We start from the raw sequence: 12,103 nt of genomic DNA on the forward strand, positions 1-12,103 counted from the left end.
TCAACATTCAGGCATTGCCTGTCACCACGGCAGCACAGTAGCCGACGGCCTTCAATTAACGACCGAGTGCAGTGACCTATGGGTGGAGTTTTCAGTGCTAACAGACAAGCAACACTGCGTGAAATAACCTCTGAAGTGAAAGTGGGACGTACAACGAACGTATCGGTTAGGACATTACGGAGAAATTTAGAGTTAATGGGCTATGTGCAGCAGACGACCGACGCTTACAATAATACATCGCCTGCAGCGCCTCTCCTGTGCTCGTGACCACAGACAACTGGAAAACCGTACCCTGTCAGACGAGTCCAGAATTCGTTTGATAAGAGCTGACAGTAGGGTTCCAGCTTTGCGCAGATCCCTCGAATCCTTGGGCCCAAGTTGTCATCATGGCACTGTGTAACCTGGTGCTGACACCGTTTTGGTGTGGGCTCTGTTTACAAGGAATGGGCTGGGTCCACTGTTCCAGTTCAACTAGTAGGAGAACATTCGCAGCCATTCATGGACTCCATGTTCCCAAAACATTATAGAACATTTAAAGATGACAGAGCACTGAAAAATCTAAGTCGAAACCAAGCCCCGGGAGTAGGCAACATTCCATTAGAACTACTCATAGCCTTGGGAGAGCCAGCCCTGACAAAACTCTACCATCTGGTAAGTAAGATGTATGACACAGGCGAAATACCCTCTGACTTCAAGAAGAATATAATAATTCCAACCCCAAAGAAAGATGTGAAAATTACCGAACTATCAGTTTGATAAGCCACGGCTGCAAAATACTAACACGAATTCTTTACAGACGAATGGAAAAACTGGTAGAAGCCGACATGGGGAATGATCAGTTAGGATTCCGTAGAAATGTTGGAACACGTGAGGCAATACTGACCCTACGAATTAGCTTAGAAGAAAGATTAAGGAAAGGCAAACCTACGTTTCTAGCATTTGTAGACTTAGAGAAAGCTTTTGACAATGTTGTCTGGAATACTCTCTTTCAAATTCTGAAGGTGGCAGGGGTAAAATACAGGGAGCGAAAGGTTATTTACAATTTGTACAGTAACCAGATGGCAGTTATAAGAGTCGAGGGGCATGAAAGGAAAGTAATGGTTGGGAAGGGAGTGAGACAGGGTCGTAGCCTATCCCCGATGTTATTCAATCTGTATATTGAGCAAGCAGTAAAGGAAACAAAAGAAAAACTCGGAGTAGAAATTAAAATCCGTGGAAAAGAAATAAAAACTTTGAGGTTCGCCGATGACATTGTACTTCTGTCAGAGACAGCAAAGGACCTGGAAGAGCGGCTGAACGGAATGGACAGTGTCTTGAAAGGAGGATATAAGATGAACATCAACAAAAGCAAAACGAGGATAATGGAATGTAGTCGAATTAAGTCGGATGATGCTGAGGGTATTAGATTAGGAAATGAGACGCTTAAAGTAGTAAATGAGTTTTGCTATTTGGGGAGCAAAATAACTGATGATGGTCGAAGTAGAGAGATATAAAATGTAGATTGGCAATGACAAGGAAAGTATTTCTGAAGAAGAGATATTTGTTAACATCGAGTATGGATTTAAGTGTCAGGAAGTCGTTTCTGTGAGTATCTGTATGGAAGTGAAACATGGACAATAAATAGTTTGGACAAGAAGAGAATAGAAGATTTCGGAATGTGGTACTACAGAAGAATGCTGAAGATTAGATGGGTATATCACGTAACTAATGAGGAGGTATTGAATAGAATTCGGGAGAAGAGGAGTTTGTGGTACAACTTGACTAGAAGACAGGACCGCTTAGTAGGACATGTTCTGAGGAATCAAAGAATAACCAATTTAGTGTTGGAGGGCAGCGTGGAAGGAAAAAATCGTAGAGGGAGACCAAGACATGAATAAATACACCAAGCAGATTCAGAAGAATGTAGGTTGCAGTAGATACTGGGAGATGAAGAAGCTTGCACAGGATAGAGTAGCATGGAGAACTGCATCAAACCAGTCTCAGGACTGAAGACCACAACAACAACAACAAGGATGACAAACCGCCATGTCACTGGGCCAGAAATGTTCGAGATTGGTCTGAAGATTTTTTTGGACAGCTCGAGCGAGTGACGTGGCTATTGCCGACATTAATTCCATCGAATATTTATGGGACGTTTTCTAGAGATCATTCATGCAAAAAATCCTACACTGGCAACACTTTCGAAATTATGGATGGCTATGGAGACAGCAGGCTAAATATTTTGCAGGGGACTTCCAATGTCATGCTGAGTCCACGCCAAGTCGATTTGCTGGACTACGCCGGACAAAAGAAGGTCCGACACGATATTAGGAGGCTTTTGTCACTTCGGTGTAAAAGAAAGGCGCTCTATGCGACATGTCTGACCTGTGCGGAACTGGACGGCGACGTCGAGCAGGAAGACGGCGTCGCTGATGGAGTCGCAGGAGAGCCAGAAGGCGGGCGCGCGCTGCTGCAGCTCGGGGAAGCTCTGGCGCACGATGAGCGTCCACAGGTTGTAGAGCACGCACACGGTGAGCAGCATCAGCCAGTAGAAGTAGAAGTTCTCGTCCGGGTTGACGACGGTGCGCGGCAGCCGCTGCGGGCCGCGCCGCCGCCGCCGCCGGCGCGTCGGCGTCGCGTTGCCCGTCGGGCTGGAGCCGCCGTCGCCGTCATCGCCCGTGTCCACCGTCTCCTGCGGCAGAGGAGCGGGGGAGGCGCGCGAACCACCGGCCAGCCGGCGGCGCCGACTGCGCTACGCAACACGCTATAGCGGGCGTTCAAATGGAAAGGTACGAAACGTCGTAATAACCAATCGGGTCGGAATTTGCATGTGCCGCTTTGGGATAAAGTAGTGAGACATCTAGGGGCGCGAATGTAGTGTCATCATCTCTCCCCAAAAAAATATGATGCTGTGCCCTCTGCTGGCAAGGTGACGCTCATTGTCTTTTTCAACGTCAGATTCGAGTCTCATAGAATTCGTCGATTACGGAAAAACAGTTAGCACTGAAGTGTACTGTGAGACAATCTGTAGGCTACATAACTACATCAAGAGAAAATTGCTCTTCCTTCTCACGAAGGAAGTGATTATGCTCCACACTAACCACCGTGAACACGCCTCCAAGGTCACATGAAGTATAATGGCCACGTTCAGTTTGGACCAGCATGAGCATCTGCCTTACAGCCAAGACATGTCGCCCCGCGACTTGTAAGTGTTTAGTTTGCTAAATCTCAGTGGTAACTTCAACTGGGACACGACGACCTGGAAGACAGCGTAGAGCACTGGCTCCTGTCACAGCCAGAGGAAATATGGGAAAAGGGATTTTTCGGTGTGTGAAAAAAGCTTCTGAAGATTTCAATTACACCCTACAGTCTTGGCCGACCGGAGTGGCCAGCGGTTCTAGGCGCTACAGTTTGGAGCCGAGCGACCGCTACGGTCGCAGGTTCGAATCCTGCCTCGGGCATGGATGTGTGTGATGTCCGTAGGTTAGTTAGGTTTAATTAGTTCTAAGTTCTAGGCAACTGATGACCTTAGAAGTTAAGTCGCATAGTGCTCAGAGCCATTTGAACCATTTGAACCTACAGTCTTGTTTCGTACCTTTTCTTTTGAACATACCTACCACACGGGGTGGTCCATATTCTTTCAAGAGGTGGCACTGGTGAAATCTAGGAAAAGAGTTCTATAAGCATACGCTCGCATGTGGGTAATTTCACAGCATTAAAAGACATATTCACCATCGACTGTAGGGGAAATTGTACGTTGAAGCCAGTGAAACTAAGAAAGCACAAGATATTTCTTGATCGATGTTCTGGTCTTGTGACCGATTGTACGGTCACATGAAAGAATTAACGCAAGAAAGTGCGGCAAGCAGTTTCTGCCATCTTCTACAGTTTTTGGTGTTATTACACATTAGGCTGTGTTTTGCGCAGCGTCTGTAAATACGCTGTGCAACGGAATTAAAGGAACACTATTTCGAAACCCTGTAATTATCTCCCATTGCAACGCAGAAGTTTCAAATTTGGCTTGTAGGTGCCTACAATCTTCGCCGAGGAAAATTTTCAGACACGCGAATCTACACGAAAAGGCGTCAGGATTAGGGATAAAGGGCATCAATGAAACCATCGCTTTCCTTATGGCGTTGATTCCCAAACATTTCACGGTCGAAAATGACGGTTCGCAGAGCGACGAGCGACAGGACGGTGTTCTTGAGAATCTTTGATGCCGCGGACACCACGGGATGTTCCAGCTGTTCTCTAAGGACACTGTAGACTGCATCTGCCTTCAACGTTATCGCACCCCTTTTGGATTGCAGCGCGATCAAAATTTTAGCCCTTGTGTACAGGCTGTGACGATTGGGGATCGTTTAAGATCAGTCGACAATTAAGGTGAGCAGGTGCCATTGCGGATGTTGTCGAACTGGGGAGGGAGGGGCCCTTAGGGACCCTTTGCCATTTTATTTCAAGTCCCTTCATGCCACAGAAGGCCCCAAACGAGGGAGCTGAAAATTCATAAGCACCCATTACTGCTTTGGACCAGATTCAAATTCCACCCAATTGAACGGTCCCCAGCAGTTCCATGCTGAAAAATAGAACAATAACTGCAGCCACGTTGCACTCCAAAGCGATGCGATCACGTTCAATGGGGATGAAGTGTCAGGGGTGCCAAAGGTTGTCAAGAACATCGTCCTGTTTCTCATCAGACTATGAACTGTCGTATTCGACCTCGAAACGTGTCGAATCAACAAAGAAAACGATGGTTTCACTGACGCCCTTTATGCCACCCCATGAGGTCATCGTGTCGATTTTGAGCGGCAGAGTGTTTGAAAGTTTTCCTCGGCTAACCTTAAGATGGTTCAAGTGGCTCTAAGCACTATTGGACTTAACATCTGAGGTCATCAGTCCCCTAGACTTAGAACTACTTAAACCTAACTAACCTAAGGACATCACACTCATCCATGCCCGAAGCAGGACTCGAACCTGCGAGCGTAGGAGCAGTGCGGGTCCGGACCGAAGCGCCTAGAACCGCTCGGCCTTAGCGGCCGGCTACCCCTAAGGAAATCGTGTGATTTCAACACTGGCCCCGTAGCGATTCTGACCTCCATCGCAGAGGCCTCAAAGAAAGGGTGAAATGTGGTAACTAGGGGGTGCGGCGTTCTTTCCGTCGAGTGACATGTCGACAGTGGCACTGGGGAGAACTGTGGGGAATTTGCTGCCAAACCGACATAATTCAGCCACCTTACATGTCACATGAACTTCTGAGATCTGGCCTTGTTTTCGCATATGTCGGCACGGTGATGTTTGATGCTTCGTCGACTTCGAGTATGACGTCACAGGGCGTTACACTTTTGGCGCCATTACAAGGGAAGATTGTAGGCGCCTTTGAGCCAAACTTCAAACTTCTGCGCCCCAATGGGAGAAAGTTACGGGGTTTCAAAAATGTGCTCCTATAATTGTGTTAAGCAGGGTATTTTCAGATCTACACATTAAGTACTGTATTGTATATTTAAGGTGTTTGGAAGATGTACTTAATTCATCAGTTACCTAATTTTATGGTGAGCCAATATCTATATACTTTTAAAGTTTATTACATAAGGTGTGGCAGCTAAGCTGTATTTCGTCGGTCATGCACCATGTTGTACCTTGAAATCGAAGAATGTTTTCCACTACGTAATGCGTCATATTCGCAAAAGAAGCGACAGTCTGTAATGTTTCCTCAAACGCTCTTGTGGTGGAAGTAAAGCTGTGGCGGAAGTAAAGCTGTGAGGACGAGTCGTAAGTCGTGCTCAGGTAACTAGTAGTAGGGTAGGGCGGAGCTAGTTGAGTAAATTTTTCACTTGACTGGTTATAGCTCCTCAGCGACAAGTCTTGATGGCTTGTTATGCATACTGATGGGTAATTTATCCCTTTGCAAAAGTGTCCATAGTAATTTGTTTCCAATATGTCACATTTGAGAGCTAGAACTGTTCAAATAGGAAAAGTTAAGTACGCTCAATGTACCCCATATGTGAAGTAAGCTGAGCAAGGGTATGGGGCAAATTGAGCATTTAGAAACCTAGTCAAACGATTGGTTCAATGTTAGCTAGACAGGAAATAAAATTTCTGTTTGATAATCAACTTTATATTTATAATCATTTAATGACGTAACAGTAATACTAAAAGAAATTTCCTTTTAGCAATAAACAAGAAATATAATCAACCAAACATTAACGCATCTTATGATTCGCTTTTGGATTAGACTCAGTCTTTCAATTCAAAATCACACTTGAATATTTGTGTAATTATCAATATAGCTTATATTAAAAAGAAACTATTAATAAGATGTTGGAAACTTAATCGTCGTTGCCACTGTTGCAGTTTAAAGAAAGTAAGACCAGCATCTGGCGCACATTTTACATGTGCCCTTCCCCTGAAAACTTGACACTGGATCCATGTTTCCCCTCGTAAACTTGCAGAATAGCGTTCGCAATGAACCAAACAGAAACAGTCATCGTCGTTGATTTCCTCATTTGACTGAAGTATTTTTGTTAGAAACACTCTTCTTTCCTTTTTTATCAATGTTCGTTCTTGGCTTTTAATTTTTTTGGTTCTTTTGTTCCTCTTGCAGTACGTTATTTTCGGGAGTGTCTGTTAGATCAGCAGCTCTCCTCTTTCTTCTGTTAGTTTTGGTTGTTTTTCTAGGACCTGCTTTTGGATATGGTCGAACAATTTCTGGATAAAATGCATGCATTGGATAGAACAGCTCGTTTTCTTTATTGCGTGTACCAGGTTTGGATACAGTTTGGCTGGTGGACGTAGAAGGAGTGTGATTACGTTCATTGTTGGACATTAGCCCTGTAGCTTGCTCTGGACGACCTTTTTCCAGGTCGACAGTTTCTGGATCTAGACGGTCGGTTAGAAATGACAGTGAAACCTCTTCCTCACTAAAATGTTCGCATTATACGGGAAGATGCCAATCTTTCGGAAACAGTTCACAATATTTATACTTGTCTGAGCCATTAGCAAAGAATCAGCGACAGTTTTTGGTATATTGTAAATAATTAGGTACTTGTTCGGGTTATTTCGTTGGCATGTAGCTGCACAATACTTTTTGAATGGTCCAAACACTGAGACATCCAATGACTGAAGTTCGTGGCTACAGTGTGGTAGAAAGGACAACATCACAACTCCGTTCTCTTTGGCCCAATTAGTGTCATCACATTCAAATGAGAGGAGTGATTATCAAATACTACGTAACAAAACACGGTGCTCCATGGACAGTTTCACATATTTGGTAACATGTTGAATAAACTGATGGACTTCTTCGTCTGTAGCCCATCCACTGGCATAGCCTGCTCCTGTACAATGAGAGGACCATAATTAAGAAAGTGTCTCTGTTTTCTGGGAAACACAAACATAGGAGGTAATATATTTCCATGAGCAGATACACCAGTTACTACTGTAACGATAGTCCCTCGCTTCCCAGTAGTCATGGCGCCGATGTTACGCTTACCCTTGGCTTCAGCGCAGTGGGCACTCCCGTTTCGTCAACATTCCATATGTCTGACGCAGTGAATCCACGTTTCCCCGTTACTTTAGCTAATTGATCAAAAAAACTTTGACATTGTCAGTAATAAATGATGTTGCCCTACCAAGGCTGGCGCGTTCTGGCTTTCGAATGGATAGCTCCGGTTTTCGTTTTAAAAACGTCGTAAGCCATTCTTTTTCGGCCATCCTATTTGGCGTCCAGGAGGATGGAATTTTAATGCCAAATTTAGCAGCACAGTCGTAGGTAGGGCGGCGAACATCTTTTGGGAAATATTCATGGAAGATTGATTCCATTTGTAACAAGTATTTTCTTAAAGAGCCCTCTTGCGTGTGAGAAAATACCTGCCACGGCGTTGCATAACCCATGGATGAATTACCACCTTCAATTAATTTCTTCAAATTTCTTGTCAAAGTCATTCGTTTGATACCGAATTCTTTGGCGGTGGCATGCACGCTTTTTCCCTCAAACAAAATAAACACAAGCAACAGAAGCCCACGAAAGTGAAGTCGAGACACGACTGGAGAGCATTCTGTGGCTCCGCGGCCAATGAACGGCGACCACTGGCCCTCGTAGGCCGGCGCGGCGGGCATGTCTCCGTGTGCAGCACTGTGGCGGCGACGCCAGCTCTCGAGGGTTTGACATGTGCCTTCTAGCGGCCGTCTTCTAAGACCATACCTTCCGGAGGTCTTTCCAAATCGTCGGACCGAGATACCAGATTAATTTAGTTCTAAGCCATGAGGTTAGTTGAGCAAGTGTTGCTCATCTAACCCCAACCCAAAAATTTAAAACAAACGTGAGGTTATGAAACAACAGTTAGAATTATATTCAGAACTTTTGTACATATCAAAAATGTACTACATTTATGTAAACTTAACACTTGGGATCGACAAGTCGCACCTGGCGGTCGCGCGATGGGTTCCCCTCCCACGACCACTTCTTTCCGCAATTTGATGCATCAGCGTGCGGTGAATAGTTTCCGAGACATTTCGGTTGCCCAACTTACCCCTATGCTCAGCTACCCCCGCCCTACCCCATGCCATTTTCGGCGGTCGTCTGTGGACATCATCTGTGCAGTGCGGTCGTTGCGCTCGCCCGTGGTAAGTCTGAGGGTTGATTGCAACTTCCAGCGGTAATATTTGTGTGAATCTTAGAAGTTGCAAATATAAGTCTACCTAATAATACAGACAACTTGATGATTACGTCGATTGTAACTTTGTTAAGTCGAACTCCTGTTTATTCAAATCTTTTGTTGATAAAGTAGCGAACATACCTTGTGATAATGTAGTTGGCAGCGAATGACAATCGTGAGTAGCGTCCGTATATCTGACTGTTAAATGCCGACCTTTGTGATAGAACTGTCTAATTCAGTGGAGGAACAATTGAATTCAAATATTCTGACGGAAACACTGGTGAAGTTAGGGTTATCCATACCGGTTTTGGTATAAAAACCGAAAGGATCCTTTAACTACGATTTGAAATTGCAGAAGAACAAATGACTCTGAGCACTATGGGACTTAACATCTGAGGTCATCAGTCCCCTAGAACTTAGAACTACTTAAACCTAACTAACCTAAGGACATCACACACATCCATGCCCGAGGCAGGATTCGAACCTGCGACCGTAGCGGTCGCGCAGTTCCAGACTGAAGCGCCTAGAAACGCTCGGCCACACCGGTCGGCGCAGAAGAACAAATAAATGCCTTAGTATCTTGTTACGCGGAAGTGATCGGTAATATTCCACAATAGTGAGCGAAATCATGTAAGTGTTCTACACTGAATGGTAGCAGACAATTAGAAGTCAAATTATTCACTCCTGGAAATGGAAAAAAGAACACATTGGCACCGGTGTGTCAGACCCACCATACTTGCTCCGGACACTGCGAGAGGGCTGTACAAGCAATGATCACACGCACGGCACAGCGGACACACCAGGAACCGCGGTGTTGGCCGTCGAATGGCGCTAGCTGCGCAGCATTTGTGCACCGCCGCCGTCAGTGTCAGCCAGTTTGCCGTGGCATACGGAGCTCCATTGCAGTCTTTAACACTGGTAGCATGCCGCGACAGCGTGGACGTGAACCGTATGTGCAGTTGACGGACTTTGAGCGAGGGCGTATAGTGGGCATGCGGGAGGCCGGGTGGACGTACCGCCGAATTGCTCAACACGTGGGGCGTGAGGTCTCCACAGTACATCGATGTTGTCGCCAGTGGTCGGCGGAAGGTGCACGTGCCCGTCGACCTGGGACCGGACCGCAGCGACGCACGGATGCACGCCAAGACCGTAGGATCCTACGCAGTGCCGTAGGGGACCGCACCGCCACTTCCCAGCAAATTAGGGACGCTGTTGCTCCTGGGGTATCGGCGAGGACCATTCGCAACCGTCTCCATGAAGCTGGGCTACGGTCCCGCACACCGTTAGGCCGTCTTCCGCTCACGCCCCAACATCGTGCAGCCCGCCTCCAGTGGTGTCGCGACAGGCGTGAATGGAGGGACGAATGGAGACGTGTCGTCTTCAGCGATGAGAGTCGCTTCTGCCTTGGTGCCAATGATGGTCGTATGCGTGTTTGGCGCCGTGCAGGTGAGCGCCACAATCAGGACTGCATACGACCGAGGCACACAGGGCCAATACCCGGCATCATGGTGTGGGGAGCGATCTCCTACACTGGCCGTACACCACTGGTGATCGTCGAGGGGAGACTGAATAGTGCACGGTACATCCAAACCGTCATCGAACCCGTCGTTCTACCATTCCTAGACCGGCAAGGGAACTTGCTGTTCCAACAGGACAATGCACGTCCGCATGTATCCCGTGCCACCCAACGTGCTCTAGAAGGTGTAAGTCAACTACCCTGGCCAGCAAGATCTCCGGATCTGTCCCCCATTGAGCATGTTTGGGACTGGATGAAGCGTCGTCTCACGCGGTCTGCACGTCCAGCACGAACGCTGGTCCAACTGAGGCGCCAGGTGGAAATGGCATGGCAAGCCGTTCCACAGGACTACATCCAGCATCTCTACGATCGTCTCCATGGGAGAATAGCAGCCTGCATTGCTGCGAAAGGTGGATATACACTGTACTAGTGCCGACATTGTGCATGCTCTGTTGCCTGTGTCTATGTGCCTGTGGTTCTGTCAGTGTGATCATGTGATGTATCTGACCCCAGGAATGTGTCAATAAAGTTTCCCCTTCCTGGGACAATGAATTCACGGTGTTCTTATTTCAACTTCCAGGAGTGTATTTACATGTTCAATCCTGTATGGACATTTGTGGCGACCGAGCTATTGTCATGTAGGTAGGGCAGCCCTGCATTGAGTGTAGGGGTCCCTCAGTGTATCACGTGCTTGCGCAGTGTATACCGTGGCGGTGGACTAGCTGCCGGCCGGTGAAGTTATTAGACCTGCGACCGCGTCCACCATGCCGATAACGAAGTGGCGGTTGTTTAGCTGTTGCAGGAGTCCCGTTCCTCGCCCCTGTTCTCGTCACTCCTCAAGCAATATCACTTTTAACAGTGTTCTAATAGGTATCACTTAAGTAGCGGAGCTAATTCCACCCGAATCACAACCGAATCAACATTCCAAAGCAGCACTAACTCGAGCAAGTTCAGGTAAGTACTCCGAAACAGGATGGACAGTCTGCTGGCGAGAACATCAGTCATACCCAACAAGACACTGCAACAGAAAAATCTACAAGCTCACCGAAAGGGCTCTCCCCCAGGAAAACAAGAAACGAAGAATCACATATCCAACTAGTACATGAAAAGCTAGAGCAAATAGCCAATAATTTAAATCTATATCCAGAGGAATTTTACGCCCGCTTGGATCTTGCCCTCGGTCAAAGCTGAGTCGGCGACAGTGTACTCACCCCTACGCAAGATAAGATGACACAAATGTAACTCCCCACAAAGGTGTCGCAGAACTCCATGCAACCATCAATGCCATGTACCCATCTTAGGTTCAAAAGAACTGGACGAATGAGACGACGGAGGACACGAAAATGAGATAAAAACCGTTAAATTTCACGGAGGCATTACCAGTCCCCTCCAATAAACCGTTACCTCCCTAGACCAAGTAGGTATGAGCGGGTAAATATTTGACACTTGTTGACAGCCTTCATATAGGCTACCTGTGATGCAGAAGTTGAACACATAAAACGTAGAACATTGAGGACCTATCTGAAGCCTACAGAACTGCATCTATGAACGTAAACAGCGTCTGCAGTTTACTGAAATTAGGCGGCTTGAAATACCCTTGGTATGTGGCAGGTATTGATATCATTTAATTCAAGAAGAAGCACAGATTGCACTATACGAAACACTTGAGTACAATGCTGTAATTAATACGGGAACCGGAAGCAAACTGAAGACAGCAATTATGTTAGAGGAGGATATATTAATGAAGCACTAGGTGAAGATGATGAGGTCCCATACTCCGAGGAGCGTAGGAGACGATGAGGGAGACCCGCACCGACGTACTAGACAAGGTCCTAGTGGAGGTGGTTTGCCATTGCCTTCCTCCGACCGTAATGGGGATGAATGACACAACAACTCACAGTCATCTCGAGGCAGGAAAAATCCCTGACCCCGCCGGGAATCGTAACCGGAACCATGT

At 46.6% G+C, this 12,103-nt stretch overlaps 1 protein-coding gene across 1 annotated transcript in view; it reads right to left on the minus strand.

Annotated features, from left to right (window-relative positions):
* The window catches only part of LOC126204156 (uncharacterized), a 1,030,415-nt gene that overhangs the window by 713,965 nt on the left and 304,347 nt on the right, over positions 1 to 12,103 (minus strand). The window contains exon 4 of the mRNA XM_049938564.1: positions 2,365 to 2,668. Coding sequence (XP_049794521.1) covers positions 2,365 to 2,668 — 304 coding nt within the window. The remainder of the gene's footprint in view (positions 1 to 2,364; positions 2,669 to 12,103) is intronic.

This window comes from Schistocerca nitens, chromosome 9 (assembly GCF_023898315.1).
Source record: "Schistocerca nitens isolate TAMUIC-IGC-003100 chromosome 9, iqSchNite1.1, whole genome shotgun sequence".
Classification (NCBI taxonomy): Eukaryota; Metazoa; Arthropoda; class Insecta; order Orthoptera; family Acrididae; genus Schistocerca; species Schistocerca nitens.